At 37.7% G+C, this 26558-nt stretch overlaps 11 protein-coding genes across 11 annotated transcripts; 5 read left to right on the top strand and 6 right to left on the bottom strand. All coding sequences in view use genetic code 12, as the record gives it.

Annotated features, from left to right (window-relative positions):
- Positions 1-861: 861 nt before the first annotated feature.
- IML2 (Iml2p) lies at positions 862-3390 on the top strand (the record flags this gene model as incomplete). Its single annotated transcript, XM_067692810.1, has 1 exon — positions 862-3390. The coding sequence occupies one exon, from the start codon at positions 862-864 to the stop codon at positions 3388-3390; it is 2529 nt and encodes an 842-aa protein (XP_067547394.1).
- A 38-nt stretch (positions 3391-3428) lies between these two features.
- On the bottom strand, positions 3429-4364 carry I9W82_003805 (uncharacterized protein; the record flags this gene model as incomplete). The annotated part of the gene is made up of 1 exon (XM_067692809.1): positions 3429-4364. One exon carries the CDS (start codon positions 4362-4364, stop codon positions 3429-3431), a length of 936 nt encoding a protein of 311 aa, XP_067547393.1.
- Positions 4365-4431: 67 nt separating this feature from the next.
- Positions 4432-5301, bottom strand: I9W82_003804 (uncharacterized protein; the record flags this gene model as incomplete). Its single annotated transcript, XM_067692808.1, has 1 exon — positions 4432-5301. The coding sequence occupies one exon, from the start codon at positions 5299-5301 to the stop codon at positions 4432-4434; it is 870 nt and encodes a 289-aa protein (XP_067547392.1).
- A 166-nt stretch (positions 5302-5467) lies between these two features.
- On the bottom strand, positions 5468-7141 carry I9W82_003803 (E3 ubiquitin-protein ligase; the record flags this gene model as incomplete). Its single annotated transcript, XM_067692807.1, has 1 exon — positions 5468-7141. One exon carries the CDS (start codon positions 7139-7141, stop codon positions 5468-5470), a length of 1674 nt encoding a protein of 557 aa, XP_067547391.1.
- A 784-nt stretch (positions 7142-7925) lies between these two features.
- On the top strand, positions 7926-8297 carry PAM16 (import motor complex subunit; the record flags this gene model as incomplete). The annotated part of the gene is made up of 1 exon (XM_067692806.1): positions 7926-8297. The coding sequence occupies one exon, from the start codon at positions 7926-7928 to the stop codon at positions 8295-8297; it is 372 nt and encodes a 123-aa protein (XP_067547390.1).
- A 129-nt stretch (positions 8298-8426) lies between these two features.
- SET3 (histone-binding protein) lies at positions 8427-10907 on the top strand (the record flags this gene model as incomplete). The annotated part of the gene is made up of 1 exon (XM_067692805.1): positions 8427-10907. One exon carries the CDS (start codon positions 8427-8429, stop codon positions 10905-10907), a length of 2481 nt encoding a protein of 826 aa, XP_067547389.1.
- A 3665-nt stretch (positions 10908-14572) lies between these two features.
- I9W82_003800 (uncharacterized protein) lies at positions 14573-15013 on the bottom strand (the record flags this gene model as incomplete). The annotated part of the gene is made up of 1 exon (XM_067692804.1): positions 14573-15013. One exon carries the CDS (start codon positions 15011-15013, stop codon positions 14573-14575), a length of 441 nt encoding a protein of 146 aa, XP_067547388.1.
- Positions 15014-15913: 900 nt separating this feature from the next.
- On the top strand, positions 15914-16435 carry I9W82_003799 (uncharacterized protein; the record flags this gene model as incomplete). Its single annotated transcript, XM_067692801.1, has 1 exon — positions 15914-16435. The coding sequence occupies one exon, from the start codon at positions 15914-15916 to the stop codon at positions 16433-16435; it is 522 nt and encodes a 173-aa protein (XP_067547387.1).
- Positions 16436-18012: 1577 nt separating this feature from the next.
- On the bottom strand, positions 18013-19221 carry I9W82_003798 (FTR1 family protein; the record flags this gene model as incomplete). The annotated part of the gene is made up of 1 exon (XM_067692800.1): positions 18013-19221. The coding sequence occupies one exon, from the start codon at positions 19219-19221 to the stop codon at positions 18013-18015; it is 1209 nt and encodes a 402-aa protein (XP_067547386.1).
- Positions 19222-21193: 1972 nt separating this feature from the next.
- IRR1 (Irr1p) lies at positions 21194-24526 on the bottom strand (the record flags this gene model as incomplete). Its single annotated transcript, XM_067692799.1, has 1 exon — positions 21194-24526. The coding sequence occupies one exon, from the start codon at positions 24524-24526 to the stop codon at positions 21194-21196; it is 3333 nt and encodes a 1110-aa protein (XP_067547385.1).
- A 283-nt stretch (positions 24527-24809) lies between these two features.
- On the top strand, positions 24810-26459 carry I9W82_003796 (uncharacterized protein; the record flags this gene model as incomplete). The annotated part of the gene is made up of 1 exon (XM_067692798.1): positions 24810-26459. The coding sequence occupies one exon, from the start codon at positions 24810-24812 to the stop codon at positions 26457-26459; it is 1650 nt and encodes a 549-aa protein (XP_067547384.1).
- Positions 26460-26558: the final 99 nt, after the last annotated feature.

Genomic DNA, 26558 nt, shown 5'->3' with positions numbered 1-26558 from the left:
CCATAGCTTAACATTAGCAACTGAAAAATAAAGCTTTTTACTCTTGAGAAACAGCTCTTTCCTCTAGTCTTTTGCAGCACCTCCAATTAAACAAACCTTTGGTGGCTTTAGTTGAGTGAATTATCACATGCGGGGAAAACCTGCATATAACCAAAGCACGGCGAAAATCGTAAGATAGGGGGAGCTGAAAATATTTTTGCTCTCACGGCGAACAAATTTTATAACCGGCTTCTAATGCGACACCTGTACCAGCCAGTTATGCATGGCGAGCATTACGAGAAGCAGCAATGTGATCAGGTACGTGATAGGCGCACCTCTGTCATCTCTACTTTATCGATGTATCGTTCAGTTACTCTTTAACTGTCGTGCGTCTTTATTTCGCCGACAACAAAGGCGCGCAAACACCGGCGATGTGGTTTCGAAACAGTATTTCCATAGCCCATAAGTGACACGCTTGTGTCTACTCTACCACTATAGTCTCTCCCATAAAGTATACCAGATTGGCCTATGCTTGATGCTTCGGACGCAATTATCTTATAGCCGTGCTACGGTTAGTTGTATCTGTTTGTTTGTTCTCCTATTTTTTTTTTTTCTTTTTTAAAGGTTGCCATTTTGCCCGGTTTTGTTTCTCTAAACTTTGTCTGTGCCGTACAGCCCTATCTCGTATGTTCGTTCGTTCGCTCGCACGCTCGCACTGCCCCGAGTAAAAAGTGTTTACTCGTTTCTTTTTTGCTTTTTTGATTTTTTTTTTTCCTAAACTGTATACGAGATCAAAATTAATTTTCCACAAATCGACTATCAGACAGAAACTCGTTCAACTGCACATACCCTACCAAAACCTCAACATCGCCATAAACAGTCATGTTCAAGGGCTTGAGAAAGAAAGCATCTATATTATCAATATACCCCACAACATCAAATCAGAGTGCTTTGGAGAACTCTCCCAACTCCAATAGCAATTATGATCAAATTTTAAAACAGGTGCACGATTTCGAAATTGCGTTGAAGGCCATGGATTATCTTTTGGATGATCGATCGAATGAGGGCACTTCTTTATTGACAAAGGAAGCACAATCAGCAGCACAGGATGAACTGCCGCGTGCTATTTTCCCATTAGCATTGGGGATGATGGAATTTATTGAAGCTACGTTGGGATTTGAACCTGAAGTTATGGCTAAAGCTCACAAGACATTATCTGAAGCTGAAACTGCTTCACATAACAATTCAAAATACAATGCACGTCACCACTTGGCAACATCAACAATTTACCCACCGGGAACCGAGTTTCAAGTGACTTTAGCCGAGTCGACTTTGTTGAATGCCTTGTTGATGTTGTTGAAGGAGAATAACGGTGTTGTTGAAAGTGCAAAGGCGTTGTTTAAACTACGAAAAGCATACCAGATCTTGGATTCTACATATAAAAAGATCCAGGAACTGGAACCAATCTTTAATAAGAACTTGGCAAAGTTAAGGAAGAAAGCAGCAAATGGTGCTGCAAAAAGCAACAGCATCTTTTTGAATAACAATAACCAATCGATTAGTACAGTTGATTTACCTGGATATGAATCACTTAGTAGCTCATCTTCAAGCTCGTTGCCTCAGGATGTGAAATTGATGAAGGATTTGGAAAGAATATTTTTGATGCGTAAAGCTAGGATTGAGGGATCAAATTTGGGTAATACAGAGACACTCAATTTGTTTGAGGATCTGAATAGTTCAATCTCGTTGGCAAAGAAGCCTTTTCCACCGCCATTGGAGCAAGATGTTGATGACTCAGATGACGATGAGGTATTTGAAGACGCTATGGATCATTTGGCAGTGAGTGATGTACCTAGCTCATTCATTGAATCAAGTGCACAATCAATTCTTTCATCAGTGGATACCTCGCCTAGTTCTCAAGGAAATGGCTCCGATACATACCTTCATGTTTCGACCACTGATGAATTTATTCACTCGGGAGTGCAGTTGTGTTTCGGTGTTTTGCAAGTGGTTTTGTCATTGATTCCTCCTGCAATTGGTGCTGTTTTGTCGATTGTTGGTTTCAAAGGTAATAGACATATTGGACTTCAATTGTTGTGGAGAACTGCAATCACCTCGAGAAATGTGCATGGTGAATTGGCATTGTTGTTTTTGTTGGTGTTTTATGATGGACCTGTACAGTTTGTTGACACTGGATTTCGTTTGCCCGAGTCTAAAGAAGATCATAAAGTCATCTCATTGAGTAACAAGTTGACTGTTCTGGAAGCTGAGTTGGATAAGATTATGGATAATCCTCCACTCTATACCAGTCAGTTATTACGTTCAGCACGTCAACATTTCCCACATAATGCATTGTGGATCTTACAAGAAGGTAGAATGTTGGCAGCTGAGGGCGATGTCGTTGGCGCTAGTACACTTATGCAAAACTTCACCGACGATCCAAACAACAAGATTCAAATGAAACAGATTGAGTCGTTGTTGGTTTTTGACCGTGCGATTATTTATATCTACATTCATGAGTATGACAAGGCTGCTAGGGACTTGATCCACTTGATTGATATCAATTCGTGGTCAAAAGCAGTGTACTTGTTTATGGCAGCTTCATGCTACCTTGAGAAATACCGAATGATTAGAATGGGGGTCACTAAAGGTGATGAACAGGAATCTCAAAAGTATGCTGATTTGTTTGCCAAGTATGTGAAACTTTCCTTGAGTTATGTCCCTGGACATGGCCACAATGCACAAAAGAAAGGTGGTTTGGGTGGTAGTGGAAAACAGATGCCATTTGATAAGTTTTTATTGCGAAAGCATAAACATATTGAAGCAAGGAAGAAGCAATATCCCGATGTTCAACTTGCTGATTTGGTTGGTACTTCCTTAATCCATGAGTTGGTGTATTTCTGGAATGGATACAACAGAATGCCTCGGGAGCATTTCCAAATTGCATTGAAAATGTTGGGTTACTCTGGTGCTCCAAATACTGAGCTCTCTGCAAACACTAGCAGCCACTCATATGCAGTGATCAAGGAGACTGAAGATGAAGCAATGATTCGATACTTTCTCCAATCAATTTGTTTGAGACAATTGGGTAAAGTTAGAGAAGGTTCGCATCTCCTTAGTCAACACGTGTTGTCAAGGATTGTCATTGCTGACTCACCTCAATTCAGATTCCACAAGATGACTTATAGTCCGTACTTGTATCCTACGGCATTTTACGAAAATACCATGTTTACATGGGTTGAAGAAACAGGACCAACTTCCAAAGTTGATGTTAAAACAGCTGCTGCTCACAGTAAAGCATGGTTGAAGAAGGCCGAAATTGTAGGCGATGGTGATTACGAATTGAGCAATAGAACCAGTATGCGTATCAAGGCTGCTGGTGATAGATTAGACCAGTTATCAAGTATGTAAAAGATTTTCTATAGACTTTTTATACATGTTTTTTGTGACTAGTTGAAGTAAGAGTCGACCAACTTTGCAGCCACGTTGAATCTAAGTAGAAGTGTAATGAGCCATGTAATAGCCAAAAGGGGCAAGATTCCAGCAACCACAATCAATTGCAAGACTCTAGCAGGGTTGCGATCATTCAGTTTGACAACGTTCGAGGAAATGAATGGCAATGAGTTGAAGCCGTAAAATGTCACGACAAAGTAGTAGCCAATACTTCCAAAATATAGTGAATTACCCAAGATCAACGCTATTATCGACTTTTTTATTCTTATTATTGGCAAGAGGATAAATTGAACCACATATAGTAAGCACCAAATGATCAAGAATGAGTTGCAGTGAATGTCAAAGCAAAACCCCCATTCAATGTAGTTTGCACTATACTTGTTCAATCCAACTTCCAAATTGAACAACTTGTTTGTGGCTAACCATGTCACTGTAGCAATAACAATACCCGTGATATAAAAGTCAACAACCACCATGTACAAGACCAATTTGAATATGTCTAATATTGTAGGCGAGTAAGCCAACCCCCATGCAATTGCACTCACAGAAAGGAATCCAGTGACTAGAATGAGGAATGAAGGATCGTCTCTTGTGTATGAAGTTTTCCCATCTGGTTGTTGCAGCTGTTGTCGGTAATAGTAATGCGACCGGTACATTTTCTTTGGGTTGATAATTAGATGGAAAATCTCCCATATCGCCGTTTCAAAATCCAACGTGCTAGGCTTGAATAGTCTTTTAACCATTGTTTTCACATTTTTGAACTTGTTTTTAAACGACGTCGTGGAGTTGTGATGGAATGTCGGACGAGGGATATATAGCGATGATGGAGTCGACGCAATTGATCCAGCTCGCATTGACCCTTGCTTTGTAGAAGGAACAGATTGAGGGAATAGATCTTGGGTGGTATATGGTAAATTGAGTCGTTTCGTCATTGGGGTGCTGACAAAAGAGGGTTTTGTTGGCTTTAAAAAAAAAAAAAAAAAGAAAATTTATTTCGCGCTATTTAAAAATGGAATTTGCATCTTGCCAGATTTGTTTAATTACAGAGTCATTCTCACCTAGAGCAACAGGAGTGGGGTTGATGTAATTGCAGTGGCGTTTGATGAATCCAAGGACTCCAATATTGGTCTCCATACGTTTTCGATGCACTTGATGAGATGCAAATCGTAGTCTGATTGTCGTGTACTGTGACAGGATAGTTTCATTTTGGATCCTCCAGTCGTAATTAAGCTCAGCTCGTTCAGAATGCTCAGTTTGGAATAGGTCTTTGAGGTCGATCTGCTTCTGCTGTGTTCGATTGAGTTTGGGTGTGATTGTGTCTGATGATTGAAGAGCAAGATTGCGTAGTACTTCTTCAAAGTCCGGTTGGCTATCTTGACTCTCCACCAGCTCAATCTCATACTGTGTATCATTTACTTCTGTTTCCATTGTGTCGCTGAGACTATCTTCACTAGGAGATCCGTTTGTGAATAGCCCGTGAGCAAAATTAGACATCTTATCGTAAAGACTAGACTTGATTGGAGTTTGCGTCGGGGCATGCTTCTCTAGCTCTCTAAATGAGTTGTCTGTGCTCAAGTCGATACTGCTTGCAACTGGATGTTTTGTGTTGTATTGATCCTCAAGTATACTGAATGGACTTATCTCGGAAGGAGCTTGATCGTATGAGCTCCAACGCTTAAACTCAGGTCTCTTCTGTCCTCTACTTTTCTCATGTGGTGGTCGTGTTAGGGATCGTGTTAGTGATGATTTGTTTACTGCTTGATGGAGTAATTCTTGACGTGAATGTCGTCTTGATTCAATGAGAGAGAGATCCTGCTTAATATGACCTTCCCTAGTGGGAGTCCTACCTCTCTCGTTGGAATGTAGCATTGGTAAAGAAGAGTGTTGCCTATCTGAGCTCCATGTTCAATAAATCGCTAAATCTACAGACCCTTATCTTCACGTGACAAAATTTCCAATTTTTTTTTCTCTCTCTCTTATCAACGAATAAGAATTGAACATTAAAAAATTTCCTAAAAATTAAAACCATATAAACTTAGATAGGATCAAGACGAAGCAAGTTATTCCTCAAATTTTCTTCAGCACTTTTAACCAATGTTTTTCTCCGCAAATTGACAAATTCGGCAAGGTTGATGATATCTTTTTTCTTTTCCAAGATTGTCTCCACTTGATCTGGTTTGTCAATGGCAATAATCTTTTCAAACACTTCTGATAGATCTTCAACAGTCTTGTTTAGGAAATCTTGATTGGTTTCAAAGATTGTCGAGAAATTCAGCTTGGCCAAATAGAAAGCGAAGCAGTATGTCCATTTCAATGTCTTTCTTCCATTCTGCAAAGCTCTCATTGCATCGGGGAGGAACTGGACATCATTCCAAGAGAGATTTTGTTGGCCTTTCTTTCTTGATTCCTCCATGTATAACTTTGTCACGTTGTCAATCTTTTGCAACGTCTTTAAATCACCCTTCATTGACGATTCATGAATTGCATACCGTTTGTAGAAATGTAGATATCTCTCCAAAGTAGCCCTACTTTTATTCTTTCTTATTTCGTCTTCCTTTGCATTATCAGGATACCTACCACAGGAGTAGTTGTTTGAATGTGTGCGCCATTCACCAAAACATATCCAACAAAACTCATATTTACATTTCCTGCATGTCATGTGGTTACAGCCACCATTTTTTTCAATTGAGGTGTGGCATTTGGGACATGAATGGGTATTAGCATCAATCCAATTGGCGGTTTCCGAGTCGTCTTCGCATTTCTTTACCCACGCCTTGACCAACCAACAAGGGCATGGGAGATGATTTTCGTAGTTACATTCAAAGCAGAATTCGTGATGCTCCACACAACCAACAATTGGCACAAGTGTTAAGTCAATGGAACCCTTTGAGTCTTTGATTGATGATAAATCAGCGATTTCAGTAAAGCTGGTACAGTCTGTTGCTGGACACCATTTACAATTACTTTTCATATCAACCCATTCTCTCACTGCAGTGATTAACATTGGATTTTCACGAAGTGGTTTTTCTGCAACAATCAATGTCTTGTCGGCGTCAACTACGGCAATAATATGGGCAATATCGCCAAATGGTATGGAATATTTGCAACTTGGATCCATGCATGTTATTAAACGGCCATTATTGACTTCATTCATGATGTATTGGTAATAACACCGAATGCAAAACTGATGATTGCATGTTAAGGAGTACACTTGGGTCGAATCATATGTGTCGCAACAAATAAAGCATGTGAAATCCAGCACAGTCTCAAATGTATTATTGGACTTACACGGTAGTCCACATTGTTTCATCAAATTCTCTCTATCACCAAAATACGCGTCCAAAACCTCATCCAGTTGCCATTTTTTCACATACAACATCGTCAATAAATCATCATCCGAACATCCTTCCAAATTGAAACTTTTCAACTTTGTCAACGCGTTTATGAAATGTGTTTGAATGAAATTGTCCATGCTCCAAGGGTAGTACGCGGTTCCGTTGTACCCGACACATGCTGCATCATCAATAATCTTTGATTGTGGAGTATTCAAGGACTTTTCCGCGTCAAATAGCTCGCCAGATTCAAATGACACGTCGGAGTTGTCTTCAAAGTCGTCTCCTTCGTCGGAATCTTCAAATTCAAAGTCTTCGTATTCCTCTTCTTGGTAGTCCTCTTCTTCATCGCTGGGGTCTCTGTCTCTCTTTGTCATGATGTGTTTGTTCGAGGAAAAAGGGTTGCTGTTGTGTTAAGGAAATTACAAAATAACGAAAACAGGAGAAAAAAAGACTCATAGATAAACACACAACACAGTAAGGAGTGAAGGTGAGACAATGCAAGACTAAGATATAAGTGAGTGTGCTATTGGAGAGAGAGCTCTACAGCTCCGACTAAGCCTCCACTCATCAACTCAAGTTTGTTGATAGATTACTGACTTGCCACTAGACTCCTTATTGATTGATTGATAAGCGACACGACAACCCACATTCTTATATGCAGTACCCTTCATCACTATTTAAATGAAACTTTTTCCAGTGAAAATTTTTACACCACTCTTCTCTTCTTTTTCTTCTTCAACATCAGTAGTGTTAACTAAATGATTAACATTTTACATTATAAGAGACAATAGATTGCAGGATTGGAGATCATCTTCAGTTCTGTCTTTCTACAACAGATATAATAAACCCAAGCTAGTCTACTACATCAACGTCTAACAAACGTCCATTGTAGTTGACTCGTTTCATCTCTTTAAATCGATACGAACTTAATGCCCAACTCGATAGTGGTTTTACACAAATTGAATTCACTCTTGGACATAGTTCTACATTTAATATAATACCTCTACTGTATTAGAAGTCGTTCCCATGCGATGGTTCTCTGTTTGCTTACGTAATACCTTATGTAACCCAAATCCGATGAATATTTTTTTTTACATGACAAAAATCTCTCAACAAAGTTTTAATCGCCGTTACTCCCACTAGAACAACACATACACGATGGCTCACAGGTTGCTTGTAAATGTGATATTCACCGGTGCTTCCGTATTTGGTAGAGCGTTCACAGAAGCATATAAACAGGCAGCTAAAGCATCTGCTGCAGGGGCTGCTGCGGGCGGGCCAGCCAAAGCTGCTTCTCAAGGAGGAATCGCCACCGAGGAAGCTTTGAAGATCTTGAATTTGGAAAAGAATGATGTCTCCCTAGACAAGCTAGAAGAAAAGTACAATTACTTGTTTGATGTGAACTCGAAGGAGAAGGGTAACTCGTTTTATCTCCAAAGTAAGGTGTACTATGCGATGGATACGTTAAAGAAGGAGCTAGAGTATTTGGAAAAGGTGAAGCAGAGTAAAGATGGAACGGCGTCCAGCTGATCTTGGGGATGTGTATTTGTAAATAGTGTTAATAAAAAGTTAAACGATATCGTATAGGCAACACAAAAATTTCAAATTTTTCTGTACGAAGTAAATCATCAACACAACACACAACTCTTCTCTAAACTCATGGGCAATCAAGACGAGGAACAACTACTAGAAGACGCATCGACGTTGTTGATGTTTGCTAGCGCTGCTGCACATCAGCAATCTCCAACAGAGTCTGCGGCCTCGCCACCAATGCAAACAATGGCCGTCCCACAGCAACAACAACAAGAACAGCAAGAGGTGCCGTCGCATATAGTCACCATTCCGACAACATCCCAACCATCAAAGGTGAAACAGGCTCCAGTGCCAAAGAAGAGCTCTATACGGAGCTTGATGAATGATGACCCTGCTCCAGAGCTCAAAGTGGAGTTTAAACGTGAAGACGAACCAGTGGCCAAGGTGGAAGCAGAACTTCCCGCAAGAAGGTCAGCATCGCCCCCATCAAACTTGCCAAAACAAGGCGTCTTCAAAAGAGTACACGAGAGAAGCCGGTCTACTCCAGATGGACAAAAGTTTATGTCACCACCCTATGAACGGGGCATAGATTTGAGAAAAGGTGAACGAGATGGAAACAATGCCGTTATTGCTGCTGCTGCGTTAACTGCCGCTGCTGATATCCCATTTCCTTTGAAACAAGCACGAAACTCGAATATCCCTCCCTTGGAAGAGTATCAGGTAGATCCAGATTCTGGGGCGATAGGATGCATTTGTGGCATCGAGGACGATGATGGCTTTACAATTCAGTGCGATATATGTTACAGATGGCAACATTGTGTATGTATGGGGTATGAGAATGGCGATGAGGTTCCAGAAGATGAATACAAGTGTTATTTCTGTGATCCACTGAAATGGGGTAAATTTGATCCAGCAGTGGCGAGGGAAAAGACTTTGACGAGGTTGAAAGCGGAGCAGTTGGAGCATGAAGCGAAGGAGAAAGCTGCAGCTGAAGAGAAGCTAGCGAAGGAGCCAAAAGTGGATAATAAGAGAAAGCTGCTGAGTTCTGGTAAAGGTGAAAAGAAGAAGAAAGTTGAGGAAAAGGTGGCAGTTGAGAAGGAGGAGGAGCCAAAGGTTGTTGAAGATTTACCAAATAAGGATAACGAGCTTTTGGAGGAGGGGATAGTGGCTGAATCCTACCAATCTGTGTATTACCAACTACGGGAGAATGATTACAAGAGAGAGGAAGTGAAAACATTTCTTGCAAATTGTGGTCTTGAGTTTTACGAAGAGTATAGCAGTTTGTCAAAGGAGGAGCAGGAAAAGATTGGTATTGATGTGATGACGGAGAGTGAATTCAGGACACTCAAATTGAGCAGAGTCACGCGACCCAAGTTGGCCAAGTATTTCCAAGAGAACAATAGGTTGGAGAAGAAGAAGAATGTCAACAAGACAAGAATTGAAGTCAAACCATACACTGATAACCTGAAGCAAAAGTTTAATGGTATTTCAAAACTAGCATTGTTTATAAGTACCTCAGATGAGTCGCTTGTGATACCCGAAGGCACACCCATAATTGAGTACCTTGGAGAAATTGATTTTTTCCAAAACTATTGCCTTGACAAGATTAATCAGTATCCACTCTGGGGAACCACTAAACCAAAGGTTTTGAAAACTGAGGTGTTATCAAAAGGCCATCCAGTGGAGCTTGTCATTGATTCAAGATTTGTTGGTGATGAGAGTCGTTTTATTAGAAAGTCATGTATATCTTCATCAAATTGTGTTGTACGACCAGTATATCTTTCAGATACCAACAGGTACAAGTTTCTCGTCGTCACGTCAAAGCCAATTGTTTTGAAAGGGGAGAATTCAGATGAAGAGTTGCGTTTACCATGGGAATGGGATCCACATCATCCAATTTTGAAATTGTATGAAAACAATTGTACGGAAAAGTTTGAAAACTTGACTAATGAAGCAAAGTCATCTTTGATTGCCTATGTTGATAATATTTTGCAATTTGTCGAATGTGGGTGTTCTACAAACTCTAACAACTGTGCCATTTTCAAGATCAAGAAGGCGACAAGTTACTTGATGCGGTCAACTAGGAAAGCTGCCATCTTGAACAACACAGGCGCTAAAACAAAAGAGGAGTTGGTCCTACCCCGTCCGATAAGAGAATACATCAGTTGGGAAGAAAGACTTGCTCAACGTGACATTCTCTTACAGGAGAAGATTCTTTGCAAGATTGATCAAGCAAAGAAAGCTGACTCCAAGGACGTTCCAAAGGCGAAATCTAACGTGTTGATGAAGGTGCCGTATAAACAGGATTTATTGTTACGTGCACAGCAGAAAGTTGCTTCGACACAGGAAATTGAAGTGGAGGCTGATGAAGGGGATGATATTGAGGACGTTGCCATCCCAATCATCCCCGAACTTGTCACCAGCATTCAACTACAAGTGTGTCAAGAGTTGCATTTGGATGAGAAGGGCACTACTGAAAACACTGAAGTGAAACCTTTGAGCCGAAAGCAACTGCAGGTGCAAATCAATACAAATCAAGAACGTGGAGACGAGCAGAAACCTACAAAGAAGTTGTCTCTTGCTGAATATATAAAAACAAAGTCGTAGTATGTAGTATTTAGGATAAATAGACTTTTAATTTTTAATGAAAATTTGTTTTCTGTAGTTCTAGTTGTAGATTAATAGAATTTCTTTCAATTCTTTAAATGAGTTTCATAAAATCAGATCTCCCTTTCGTAAAGCAATTATACACCAAAAATCAATGACCACCTTATTTTGTTGTTGTCAATTGCAAACAGAGAAATGTGTGTGTCTGTGTGTGCGTGTGTTTCTTTGTTTTGCAACACACAAAAAATCAAACTTTAGCGGGGAAGAGAGCGAGAGAAAGAGGCAGAGACAAAATGTATAAATAGAGCTGACGATTTTCCTATTCAATGCAAATTTCAACTTTCTTATTAAGTTTATTGTCTTTCTATTGCACAGGTATTTTGACCGACTGATACATTGAAGTATATGCTTGGCGGCTTCATTTCATTTTGAATTCCCCACTGTTTACATATCGAAAGAGATAAGTTTGCTTTGGAATTTGTCATCCACGCATGACAGATACAAGAGCAGATTATACTATGGAAAACGTATCTACTGAGCAGAAACTAATCAATTCAATTTGCGTTTTGGTCAGTATTTACTAGAGCAAGAATGTGTGAATTGTGGTGCTTACGAGGCAGAGGAAATCGTTCCTTGACATTTTCTTTCAATACAGTTATCTGGAATTTTTTTAACTTCTGTTCTTCTCGAGACTGAATTCTTATTAAATACGGGAGCTGTTAAGGTTTCTGGCCATTGAAAGGGTTCTATAGAGAAATACTCTAATATAAAGCTGTTAATATGTTTGTATTCAACGTCCTTTGGTTAATCTCTGTTAATTACTCTCTTGAAGTGTGTGCATTCTCTCGGTGGCACATCTCTGTTAACAAACAGTACTATATGGGCTCAAAGAGGAGTACATTGATTGTAAATGAAATAAGCTGCAGCTGCCTTACGGCGGGCAATTCGTTTTGCAACGAAAGCTTAAACACCTTCTGAATCTATAGTGGTACACGTTCTCCTTTCCACTCAGACACAAGTGGAGTGACTTATAGCAACTTGACTACAAACTACTGGTCATGCCTTTCTTAAGCTCTCTCTTTGGTTGTCTTGACAACAGTTGATGCCTTTTAAAGAGATAGTTACACAAAAAAAAGTTGTACCTTCCTCGATACAGGTATACTTCAAACCCCACTTAGCAAATACCATCTTACGTGTAACAAGCAAGTAATAACTTCCATGTGTGTCGTGAAAATAGAACCACGCGGAAACTGTGAACACTCTAATGGCTCTTTGCTCCAGAAATGTGGGGATCAAATATAAAAACTATAAAAAAGAGGTAACATCCTCCTCTGATGGTATTTTTCCCTCTCTGTTTGGCAGCATTTTTTGTTTATTTCAGCCAGTGGGTTCGTGTCGAATTTGAATTGTTCATGCATAATTTCACGTCGTTTTATTCTTTTAGAAATTCATGTACGGGCTGTATAAAGGGGTTTTGATTCCAGAGGCAACAATCATTCAATCTATGAATGATTATGTGTTTGCAATTGGGATAATGTTTTACATCTGTCATACTGTGTTGATACAATTTGAGGTGTATCAATATATGGCAGGCTTCTTTTACTGTGGTTAATTCAAAATTGGAATATATTTTTATGGGGTGTTTTGCAGAGTATTTTCTTAGCAGTGATACCGTGTTATGGTTATGATAGTTTAACAGATTTGAATATTGTCTATTTTACCAATTTGTAGTTAATCCTTTTCTCTGCTACGATCTAGTACGAAGAAAGGTGCTTAGAGTTGATTGTACTACTATCTCCCTCTCAAGTAGTACTCAGAATCGCTATCTTGTTCACTTCTCCTTCATGGGATGTGTCATTTCTCTACTTACAAAGTCACAAATGCTTGCTAAATGTGCTCTATCCGGGACAGCTCAGTTTATTATTCAATCTCTAGCCATGTGTCACGTAGCAGCTCTTGAACACAGTGATTACACGTAACATGTGTGGTTGTTTTTGTGTGTGTGGAATTTTCCCCTCACGAAGAATTTCAAACACACACATTTCCAAAATAAAAAACACTATAAATAGTGTTACAAATATCCCCTTTTACAAAATTCACAACTCTTTTCCATTAATTGTTCAAATGCTTCCAACAAATTAGTTCCCTGGTGTGGTGTTAAATGAATATCTGGTTCTCTGTCCTAGCTTAATGCTAGTTATACTGTTTTGGCTTCTTTAAAGGAAATCGTCTTGAAAGAATAGATGATTTCAGTTGGAGAAGCTTATACCTTGCTTTTCATGCTGATTGAATTATCTTTAATTAGCATTGAAGAGAGAGGAAATGGAAAATGATTTGCCTTGAGATGGAAGGTTAATTTCTACTTATGCTGGAAATTGTGACAATTATTTCTGTGAATTCCAAATTGTTTTTCCTCTTAGAGAGCGACATCTAGCAGCTACTTCTAAAAATTTTCTATGGCGTCGTTAGCAGCTTTCAATATCTTTGTTGGTATTTCTATCTACTTTTTAAGAAATGGTATAAATTGTGTTATTTGATTTGTAAGCTTCTTACCACTAATACCGAGTTTACTTAGAAGCGAGTACTGCCACTCTTTTGTTACTTCTGTAATCTATACCCCCTCAGAGAAGAAAGAGTGTTTGATTCTGTCAATGCTACCTACTTTTATCCTATTGTAGATGACCTAACTACCGTGATTGTGGGGTAAGCATGGCATGGCAACCTTACCTTTTATGAAAGTGACCAACCTTAAGACACGTCGAATATAAGTTCGCCTCTGGAACTATAGTGGGATCTGATGATCTTGCAAATTCTTGTAGAGATTGCCATGATTGGGTAAATGGAAGCGATCGCTTCTGGTATCCCCACACTGCACACTTGATGACTAGTAAGATGAGTACTTCACTGGTTGTTGTGGTTAACCACACCACACCAACACTACAGTAGGGGGTAATTAAAGTGAATTGGACACAGACTCGGGTGTGGCTAAAAGGAAGTAAAGATTTTGCTGTCTAGTAAGTTGAACAAAGATTGCCCCTCTTTTGATATGTACTGCGTAGAGTACAAGTGGTAACATCATTAACACTTGATTAAAGTCTGGGTCATGCTTTTATCGTAATTGAATTCTGGTTGACATGGCAACCAAACATTGGAATAGTAACAAGATGATAATTACTGAATTGAGTAATACAAATTTTGCTCAGAAAGGCTAGAGTATAAATAGGGAGCCAACTCTCTTTCTTTCCCTCCATAATTTTGACTTAAATACATTGAATATGCGCTAATGGGACTGGATGGGTATACTTCAGTAATGTTCTCCATGTTGCTAGACGCTTCCAATAGCAATATACGAGCAGAGATGGTTTGCAAGGGCAACAATCATTTGTGCAAGAATGATTAGCTATTGCAATTGCAAATTATCAACAATATGCTGCTGAATATTTGTTGTTATTTTGTCTTAGTATCTTTCTTATGCTTTTTAGTTTGTGTGGTGCAAAGAGGTGTATTTAAAACTTGATCTAGGAGCCAGCAATTGCTCAGCGACTAAGATTTGATAGAGAATACCAAACATAGGTTTATTAGAAGATTACAAAGCCATACATATAAACCGTTTGCTTATGGATTGTGAGGAGTCAAATATCAGGGGGTTAATGGATCGGGCTGCTTCAAATTGAACATGTAGTTGAGAACGCGCTTTTGATAATTGGAATTGGGTTAAGCTTGTTGAGCTCCATATTTGTGACTGTGCTTATCCCCAATATTTGCGACACTCCTGAAACTTTTGCCAAAATGGAATAGGATGACTGCACCCATGTTGATAAATTGGTTGGATTACGAGTGAACCAAGCAACTAAAGATTGTACTCCACACCCAAGCACGAATAGTGCAACAGCTTTACCCACGACACCTATGGAGTAGTTTATCATATATTTCTGCATGGTTCTCCAATTTTCATATCCTTCATAATAATCTCCCCCTTCATTTCTTTGATTTGCAGGGGTAAACCTCTCCGTATGTTCTAATTTTAATTCAGCAAATTTAATTAAGCAAGTGTATATGACCCAGATAAGTAAAGCCATAAAGTAAGCAAATACATCCTCTTTCATTGTGAAGCTATTGTTAAAGGAGTAAGGGCAAACATATAGAAAAAGTTTTCATACTGTATTTGAGGCATAATTTGGCTGCCGAATTGGCTCTGTTTGTTTGGTATGCAGAAATTTATAGTTTTGCCGTTGTCGTTTGTTTATCTTACGACAAAGAAAAGCGACATCACCAAAACTTGCTTACGAGTTGAGGGGTAGTTACTACGAGTGGGAGTAAGTAAAGGTTGTCTTTTCAATGAGCTGAACGTTTTGTTTCTTTCATAAAGAGACCCTTTCGTGAAATATTCTTTTCCATGATTTGTGATATATCAAGTGAAAATGTAGATTGCGTAAACTTTCCTTAAGAAAGCATGGTGGAACATATATACAACAAGAACCTGCTCTTTTCAAACCACAACAATTTTACCATACCCAATAGCTTCTAGAGCATTAAAAGAGCAATCCTGATGATCACCAGAGTAAATAACGTCATTTGGAACACCATCAAAAACGTTGCTAACACATTCTACTTATTCTCACCAGTTCTTATTTATTGTGGTATAATTATGTTCATCTTTTGGATATGCAAAATTTTTAGTAAAGAAACGATGGCTGAAACACAAATGTATATTGCTATTTTAGAGGCAGAAAAGCTTAAAAGGGGCCAATCATAATGTAAATGGACTTAACTCGTATGCGGATAGAGTCGGCATTGCAAATAGAGCATAATAAATGAATAGTATGTAATCATCGTTTATAGGTATATCAGCTCTTTGAAATAAATGACAACGTCTCTCTGGTATATTGCTGCTCTCATGACCTTGGACTTTCCCAAAATACACGATGTGCATGAACAAATCAAAGAATCATGGAAAATATACATCTTACTTCAACTCTTTACAATACAACACCATACTTGAAAGCATGAGCACTACAGGCTTTGATACGTCGTCTGGAAGAACGACTCCAGAATATGATATAATCGAGACGGAGAATGCCATTGAGAAAGAAGCATTGTTTGATTCAATCCATCAACAAGATCAAGCTACAAAAGATCAATGTTTCTCTAATCAAGTTTGCTCTAAAAGACCTAATCAATCAGCCACAAACGACCAGGAATGTCCTGTTCCTGATCTTTACAGCTATGATCCACCTAAGGCATTTATTGAGTTTGTCTGCAATCTTGAGTTGGTGAAGAGTGCCAACATCAGAATTGAGCGGTTTCAATTGAAATACGAAGCTGCCATTGTCAAAACATGCTTTTGGATTGATTATATCCTTTCTTGTGTGACTGTAAATTGTTGGCCCCATGAACTCGTCCATATCTTCTTTGGTATTGGTTGTTTTTTCTTGGTTCTATTGCTCCTAATTGCTGCCGAAGAAAGGGCTTCTGAGGCAAAGAAAGCATTAGAGGACTATACAGGTCAAAAATATAAGATTGTCTGAGAGGGTCATATTGCAGTGTTATGAAATAGGAAAGAAATAACATGAGAATATATAAAGAAGTTTAGTAGCAAATGTGTAAGTTTTTTGAATAGTTTGTCCTAAGTAGCACGGACTGGGTGCTGTTTGAGGATCAAGTGAAAAAACGCTATACATGATAGAGCTCTATCGTGACAAAAAAAGAGCAAAAGAGGCGGGGTAGTATGTTTTTTCAGAGTAACACTTGACCAATGGTTTCACATAACAACCTTTGAAAATGAATGACCCTCTTTATAAGAATATAGCAATCAATGAGGAGCTAAGTATGTGGGGTAGTCGTGGCTTAGCTAGATATGCACATAGTGGGGAAGTAAATGTTACAAAAATCAAGGGGGAGGAGTGGGGTTATAAATTTGCTCACTATCAAAAGAAAAAGAAAAGTAATTTTTTTTTTTTGCAACCAAATAGTTACACGTAACATTAATCATGTGACAATTTCCAACAAAAACGTTTTGTTTGTGCCTCCTTTACCCCAACAAAATTTCTTTTGATTCAGAGAGATGTGTGACATTGAGGATGCGATGGTTTTGGAAAAACTATAAATAGGGATGAGTTTCTGAAAGAATATTTAAACAACTTGAGCATTGTCTCTAAAGTTTTCTTGGAATATGCAAATTATTATATTGGTTGGGAGGCGTCTCTGCGAACTCATATTACGTGGCCCATTTCAGGAGCCTTGATATTTGATTATGAGGTCATTTAATCTAGCTTGAGTTTAGAGGTAGCTATCATTCAAGTACGAATGATTGTTACAGCTGGACTTGGCCTACACATAGTCCTAAGATGGAGATTAAGTTGTTTCTCGAATCTGAACACGTGTAGTGAAAGCGAATTCTTGTACAAGCCAGAAGATTCCTCATACAAGCAGTATAGGAAAAAACTCATAATAATGGATGATTATGCATTGATGAAGCAAGTCCTGCAATGTATTCTGTCGCCATTAATATGTATTGGTGTTTATTATTTGACACTTTTCCTTGAATTGTATTTTCATTGTAACGGAATAGTTTTGAATATACAGAGTTTTAAATGTGTGTAAATGAACATGTAGTTACTTTCGATCTCTAGTTAAAACTCACTCTGTGAACAACTTCTACAACACCTACACCTCTGCTTCTTAAATACCCGTGTGTTTTATTATTAAGTTCTATACAAAAACAAACAATCAAAATTCAATCTTTACAAAAGATGATGCCCCCCGTAAAAAGAATAGATTACCCCAATTAAAAACAAAAAACAAAAAAGTAGTAGCAGAATAGTAGAAAAAGCAGCAGCAAAGGAGTACCCACAATTGGTGATTGGATCATCTCTTGATATATGAATAAATGGCCCCCCTATTATCCATATGTTTGCATCCCAATTGTGTTTTCTCCTAACCGAAATGAAAATGAACAGAGATTAGTGTAGCATGAGTAGATGAAGACTTGAATGATAGGGTTGGATGAAGCTGAAATGTCCACGTACTTTGCGTGTGTGTGTGTGTGATTTAGTACAATGTAACACAACAGCTCCCTCTCTTCCCCTTAGATCAATCCCTCATTTCACTTCTTTTCAGCAACATGAATCAACTTATCCGATTCAACATCATCTGATCCATTAATTCCTTCATTTTCAGCAGCACGTTGTTCATCACGAGTCAAATTATCAAATCCTTGCAGCTTAACTTTAGCAAACAACTCCTCCTTTTCAGCATTACTCAATTCCAACTTCTTCTTACCTTTAATATGATACATTGGGTTCAATTGAACCAAGGTCAAGTTCTTGGTGAATGGCAAATGACCATGTTTTTCTTCGTAAAGCATCAACATCAAGACGGCAATAACGGCAATCCAGTAAACGTTGTAACCAATAACTGAACCATAAGTGGCGGAATTTTGCCATCCCAACAAGGCGTTAAACACATCCCAACCATTATCAGTTTCAGGGTTACAACAGTTGACATGCCAGACTGATTTGGCAATGTCATAAGTACCTGGACCAGAACCATTTTCAGAAGCATCACCACCAGTAGCTTGGTTGTATTTGTAGGTTTCAAAATACCAAATACCTCTGGAAAACAACCCAGCGGCAATCAAGTACAAGATTCCTGTGGAAATGACCAAAAAGATTTGCATAGACATGTTTGATCCAAAGTAGTACAACAAGGTACCAACGGCAATACCAGCGATCAATCCAACAATAACAGGGATTGGGAAACTTGTAGCTGGTTTGTCTAAACCAACACCACCAACGAAAACAACAGCTTCTAAACCTTCTCTCAAACAAGTGATGAATGGTAAGATAAACAATGCATAACGTTGAATGAAATTCGACAATCTCAATCTTTGAGCTATAGTTGGCTTTGATCCATCTTCAGCTTTAGGTTGCTTAACCAAAGCTTGAGCCAACTTAACTCTCCACTTCTCCTTCATTTTGTTAATTCTCAACATTGGAATACCCATCAATGAAATCAAAACCGTAGCAATAATACAAAAGATACCTTCCCATAAATCTTCCGATTTAGACCAAATATCGTTACCTAATCCGTAGAAAACACCAATAAAAGCACAACCAATAATCAAACATATCACCACTCCCAATATCGCCCCTAGCCAAATTTGTTTTCGCAATTTCTTGTAAACTGCTGGATCATCGTTTGATCCACCTAAACCTTGTTTTAAAAAGGCGAGAAGAACCGAGACGACAATGACGGCTTCTAAGGTTTCTCTAAACACGATAAAGAAGATCTGGACGTTGAAGACGTTCACCATTGTAGTAGTAGTAGTAGGTGTGTGGATGCGAAAAAAGTTAGTTTGTAAAAAAGCCTCCTGACAAGAAAAAAAAAAAAAATTAAAGCTATAGTTCTTTTTCAAATTTTCTTGGGTGGGTGGGTTAATTTACTCTTGGTGAAATTTGCAGCCAAGTGAAACTGATGGTTGGATGGGGGAGGGGGGAACCTATCTTCAATAGGGTTAGGGGGTAAACTTGAATGAAAATTGAGGAAAGAAATCAAGTTGAGCAAATTCAAATTATCTGCATTTGGGAGAAAATTCCACCAGTTTATATATACAAAGGAAAGAGATACCCACTTTAGATTCTTAACAATGGGGTGCTATTTTTTTTTTTTTTTTAGAGTACAGAAAGTAATGAGTTAGCGTTTTACAATTGGCTAAGAAGCAGCAGCACACAATGCAAAATCATCTCATTTTTTTGAAAAAAGTTTTGGTTTTATTGTATTACGAGTTTAAATTTGTGTATATTTTTGTAACGAGGGGCTATGATTGGATGGGAAGGTGTATTGTCTTGCATATGATTTGCATATATTGCATAAATATAATGTAACATCTTCCTATGATGTTTTTCTTTGTTTTTTTGTAGGAAAGGCGGGAAAATTTTAAAGCGTCTAAACTTTTTATTATCAATTTCATCAAAAGTAACAACAATAGAGTATAAATTTAGTTTGAGTTTATGTAACATGTGTTAATATTTATAGAGAAGTGGGTTTCATTGTTAAATTGCATTTTACACAAACATACACTCAACAAAAATATTATTTTTTGACAAACTGAGCGGTGAAAGGGATGGCATAATGCCATCAAAAGTCCAGAAGGGTGTATTGTCTTTTCATTATACAATAGAGAGGTTGATCTACTAATTTTAAAAAGTGCTTTGGAAACGAATATTGAAGAAAAGGAGTACGTATGCATGATGTGAGGAGAAGGAAGAAAAAGAAGCGGCTAAAAAAAAAAAAAAGAAAGATCATCAACTAAGTTCGTTGTGTTTCCTCTTTTTACTCACTTTGATTGGCTCAATATGTGATAGCTGATGGAAAAGATAAAGTAACCTGTAATTTGTGTAGTTATTAAATGCTAAGAAAAATATGACCCAGTTATTCTTAGCTGAACACCTGTCAAAACAAAGACTAGTTACACATAAACTGTTGACTTAGGTAGCCTAAATGTATGCCATTGGCTAGTTTGTCCTGAACCAAACAATGTTTTTTTGATATCACCAATAGAAACGTGCACAGTATAAATTACTTATGTTAGAAATGTTATAGTTTTTTATTGAGATTGTTGGGTAATAATATGAAGGTTATGTGTCCTCCTTTTGTGTATTTATTAGATGTAACAATACTTTAGTCTTTGTACAATATGTGTACCTCGGTTAAACTCAAACTCAAAATTTTTCTCTACAATTTATTGAGATTTTATTGTGGCTACATATATATATTTCGTATTAAGTAGGCTTATAAATCGACCTCTTTGTTGGTTAGACTAAGCCACTAAGGTATAGAATGATAACCCCTCAAGATGAACAGTCCCACTTCTTTGAAATATCTCTCTGAAAAGAAAGCTCTAGATTAGAAAACTCATCAAAGTTTTCCTTGAAACCTCTCTCTTCACTTTTGTTCTTGTGTTTTTGATTGGTTGGCTTATTTTAATTTTTGTTTTTTCTTGGCGGAAATTTCCGTAATTCGGTTTAAACACAAAACCCCCATTTTGTCTTGGCATAAGAAATATCAAATTAATCTATCACACAAGACAAAAGAGGAGGAGAGAAAAAACAGGTCACATGACAGCGCAAGTATATTTCCGAAATATAACTATGCCTTCTTCTACTGAGATTAAGTATCACACTTATAATCATGAACTAGCAGAGAGAGCTACGAGTATTGCCCTTGATTAAAGACCTTTATAAACACTTCAAGAATAGGCTATTTCTCACCATACTCTTATTTTCTTATACATCTACTTCCAATTGTAAATCCATAGACACATTTTCCTCTTTCTCATCCGTATCACCATTTTCTGTAGTCTCCTCTTGATTCTTGTCTGTAGTGTCAACATCAATACTCAAATCAAAAGATTCTTCATTATCTTGGCCTCCATTATCTCTCTCCTCCTCCTCTCCAACTTTCTCCTGCTCAAGTAGTTTGTAATACACTTCACCTAATTTACCGGCATTCTTTTTCAACCGTTGATAAATCTCCTTCGAAATTAGTTGTAATTTAACCAACGAGATCAATTTCAAAGTGTATACCGATAAATCTTTTTCCAATTGCCATACTCTCTCTTGTTTTTCTTGCTCTTGTTTAGCTTTGGCAAGACGTTGTCGTTTTTCACAAAGTAGCTTCTTCTCCTCGTCATCATCTTCTTCCACATCAGAAAACGCAGATGCATCCTCCTCCTCCTCCTCTTCCCTTTCCGCATACGCCTCATAATGCACCCCTTCTTCATCATCTCTTTCCAATTCAACTCCAAGCACACTTGCCAACTTAACCTCCTTTATCAAAAACATCTCCAACAATTCCACTTGCACATCCTGTTTTATCATAATCACCAGTTTATTCAGTCGGAAATAAACTTTAAAATGTTTAAAGTTGTTGTCATCTTGAAACTTGATATAAAACAATCGAAATGAAATCATTAGATTAATGTACTGGTAAATCAACTGACACTTGAAATCAATCAATTTTGACAAATCTTCATCACTTGTATAGTCAGTGGATTCACCCAACTGTTTCATTTCATCAATATATCTAATCAAGTTGCTAACGACATCTCCCACCATTTCCAACTCCAACTCAATATCAATTTGATGTTGATCTTGTGGTGGAATATCAATCATTTTTTCAAACTTCCATCCACCGATAATGAAAACTAGTTCAATAATATTGACAATAGCATGAGTAAATTTAGGCAATTGTAGGATAAAGTTTTGTTTCCATTGTTCAAGAACAATGTTTAAATCAAATTTATTCAAAATTCGATTATTAATTTGATAGACTAAATCATCAATTTTTTCCAAGTTGGCAATATTGACATAGTTTCCAATCAATTTGATCTTTTGAACAAGAATGGACACTTCACGACATAGTTTTATTACATGCTTTTGACGGTTTGTCCATAAGGTGAAATCACGATCCATGTCAATGGATGAATCAACATCTTGCTTGTCATCTTCGTCTTCTTCTTCCTCATTACTGTCTCTAAGATACACAGTTGTGCTTTCCACCAATTCATTAACAATTCTTTGTATCTCAAACTTGATCGTTTCAGTCAATCCCCTCAGATTAAACAATTTTTCAAAAAAAGGTTGAAACTCATCAACCAAGCTAAACTCTTGGAAATACTGCAACATTGAATTAATGGTCGATTCATATTGATCAACTTTATCCAATTTGACATAATAATTGAATATACAATTATGTTTATCATCAATTAAATCTTGCCATAAGGATATAAATATTTTGTAACGATTGTTCCCCTTGGAGCAGAAACTCTCTAGTCTTGGAATGTAATCGATAAACTGGGTAATAATAGTGGATCTTATTTCCTCTTCTTCTTCTTTGGACACACCTTGTTTGGTCTTTTTCATCATGGTGGCTTTAATAATCCCATGGATGGCTTTGAGTAGGGTAAGCTTTTGTAAATCATCAAGTTGAGCCAATTGTTTAACTTGATCTAGATCAAGTTCCTCTTCCCCATCAACTCTCAACTCAGCAATATCTGTCAATAAGTAATCAAGAAACAATCTCAATTTAGTACCATACAATTGACTCATTGCCACTGACTCAAATATCAACTCCAAAGGTTCATCTTTTCCAAAAAAACTTAATTCTTCAAGAAGCACCTTAATCGACAATACTTCTTCCACATCATGATCATGCAACACAATATTCCCCTCCAAAAGCAATTGATTCTTTTCCAAAACTTGTTTCACACTCTCCTCGGTACTCACTTGAACAAATCTGACAAACTCATTCTGCAATTTCAACTTTGCTGAGGCATCAAACGGGAATGCTTTTATAATTGCATGCTTATCCTGATCATCAAGAAATCCCATCTTGATCATTTCAGTTAATATTCCACAACAGTTGGTTCGAACATTGGCGTCAACATCTACTTCACACATGGTGATAAATTGAGGTTTAAATTTTGCAGAAAATTGAGTTAATCCATCAACAATTTCCTCACTCTTGTTCAACTTGTATAGCTTTAGCAAATCACGCGTAATTTCATTACGTACTTGGTTCATAGGATCTGATAATAACCAACCAAAATATTTTAAAAATTGGGACTGGCAAAAATAAGATGGGTATGCAATCATGGTGTCGATTAGATATTTGACAACAATGAGTCTAATCTGAGGATCAAAGTCTTTATACCTTTGTGAAACCACGGCTGCTAGATCGTCAAAATACTCATTCAATGTATCCAATTGCGATTCATAGTTTGAAATTGTAGATTTAATGGTTCTGTACTTTGTTGATCTTTCATCGGAAAGCTTTGACAAGTGTTTTCTCAGTCTGTTGAGATTAGTTGTCACTGATTTGCCAATTTTGCTCAACTCTAACTGTATTACCATACTAATTTCAGTGCTTGTGTACCGCAATGCTCTAATTGCCGACCCAGTAAGGCTAGTCACCCAAGTAATTAAATATGACATCAATTGCGACAGCTTCGAAGACACGTCATCATCGCTCTGTGTATACGGTGGATACAATAACCCCTTTTCGTGACATATATCAATAATATGTTGGAAAAATTGCAATACATTCTTTTTGAACACAGGTACCAATTTGAATGCAAATTTATGTGTTGATTGCTCACTAAATGCCAATGTAATCTCCTCAACTGTAACTGATGCGCTTTCCAAGTTGAGTAAATCGTGAGGTTGGAAAAGATGGAGAGACCCACAACTGCGCAAGATCAAGTTGATTAAGAGTGTGATTGTAGCGGAGTCTCTGCTGGCCAGTGCTGCCTCCTCTTCATACGTTTCAATCCATTCTTGCGCAAGATCAACAACGTTAATTTCTGGACTGGATAATGCTTGGTACAAGTAGTTTTCTTCCCAATCGTCTTCTAATTCCGGTTGCTTCTTCTTGCCACGCTTCTGGTTGGATTGCTGTGCTGTTTTCTGTCTCTTTGAGGCAGGTTTTGGTGATTTCTTTCTCTTTGCAACACGAGTGGATGGCTCATACGCTTCTTCCTCTTGCTCTATATCACTTGATTCATCATAGTGCACAGTTTTCTTTGCACTGTTTCTCGTCAGTCGTCTAGTAGCTGGCATATTGAGTGTCTACTTCTTCTAGTGGTCTATTTGCTGTGTGGTAAAGAAATGTAAACAGAAAAGCACACGCGTCAGTTGAAGGAAAATAGAGATGGTAGCTCCATCCAAGGGGTAGTGTAAATTGTTACAAAACTTCTCTCTCTCTCTCTTTGCTCGCTGAACGAAACGAAAAAAAAAAATCTCTTCCTATGAAAACCAAAATACCCGACCTAAAGATCCAGATTTACATCCGATCATCAATAGAATCAGATTCCATTCACAACTTAATAAAGATCATCCCACCATGTCTACTGAAGATAAAGAGATTGGATCTACTCCTGTGCCCCAAGAGCAACAGCCAGAAGAACAGAAACCCAACTTGGTCGATGTCGAACAGTTGCAAAAAGAATTTCAAGAAAAGTCTCGTAAATACCTAGTTGAACAAACTCAGCACGTCATTATCCCATCTTTCGCCAAATGGTTCAATTTGAATCAAATCCATGCTTTGGAAAAGAAATCATTTCCTGATTTCTTTAGTGAAGATTCAATATACAAGACTCCACAATCGTACAAATACATTCGAGATTTCATCATCAACACATTTCGATTAAATCCAAAGGAGTACTTGACTATAACTGCAATTAGAAGAAACTTGGCCGGTGATGTTACAAATATTATTCGTATTCATCAGTTTTTGGAGAAATGGGGGTTGATTAACTATCAAATTGATCCAAAGACTAAATCAACTATATTGGGACCACAATATACTGGACATTTTCAAATTACTTTGGATGCTCCAGAGGGATTGATTCCGTATGTGCTGGAGGATGCAAAGATAGTGAAAGGGGCAGAGGAAGTATCTACATCTGAAACACCTGTGAAGCAGGAACTTCCTTCAGGCACACCATTGTCTTTGAATATGGAAATCAGAAGAGATGTTTACTCCACTGGTGAAACTAAGTTTGACTTCAAACCTCAACATAAAGTGTCATACTCATGTAGTATCTGTGGTAAAGATGCAACTGAAGTGAGGTACCACAATTTAAAACTCAAGTCATATTCATACAACCCCAACTCAACTATAAACAACGCTAGTATATTATGTTCCATCTGCTATGATCAAGGATTATTCCCACTGAATTTCACATCATCTGATTTTGTCGAATTTAGACAGTTGGCTGAAAGTCAAACATGGACCGAGCAGGAAATTTTGTTGCTATTGGAAGGAATTGAAATGTTTGGAACTTTTGAATCGACAAATGCATTAATTACCGCCGGTTCAAACATCAACGTCAATGCTCAAAACCAATGGAATAAAATTGCCGAACATGTATCAACAAAGACTAAAGAACAATGTTTGACAAAGTTTTTACAATTACCTATTGAAGATAAATTTTTACACAAGTTGATTGCTGATAATACACCACTGACTCAACACTCAAATAAGGCGAATTTGGTTGAAGAAATAGCTCAAAAACTTATCCAATCCAATCAAGGACAAGAACTAATCAAATCAAATTCAGAGGAATACGCCACTCAATCAGCCAGTGAGCAACTAGACCTTATCAATCAAATAATTGACATGACGGTTGAAAAAGTTGATTTGAAACTAGGTAAAATTGATCAATTACAAAATCAGCTTGTTTCAATTACGAATCAATTGCAATTGGAACGCAAACAGTTGCAATTGACAAGATGGGTACAATTGAATAAAATCAACAAGTTAAAACAAGAGAAACCAGAGTTGGGCGATGTGTTGGCTGATTTAATGAAGCCGGTAAAGATTTCTGATGTCAATTCAGGAGTGGATGTATTTGGAGAGGAGAAAGTAGAAGAAGGCAATGAGGAAGATGCTGTAATGGATGTGGATAAGGAAGAAACTACCCCAAACACTGACGACTCCATCCCTATTAGTATTTCAAAACCAAAAGAGTATCAATTCTGGTCAGGCTAAGTCAAATGCACACTGGTCTCTAAAATTTGTGTATAATAATAAAAACTGTACTATTGAATAAATATAGAAAGTCACTATATAAAAAGCTGCCCTCACACA

Source organism: Candida metapsilosis, assembly GCF_017655625.1.
Source record: "Candida metapsilosis strain BP57 chromosome Unknown scaffold5, whole genome shotgun sequence".
Classification (NCBI taxonomy): domain Eukaryota; kingdom Fungi; phylum Ascomycota; class Pichiomycetes; order Serinales; family Debaryomycetaceae; genus Lodderomyces; species Lodderomyces metapsilosis.
This window is presented reverse-complemented; position numbering and strand designations above follow the sequence as displayed.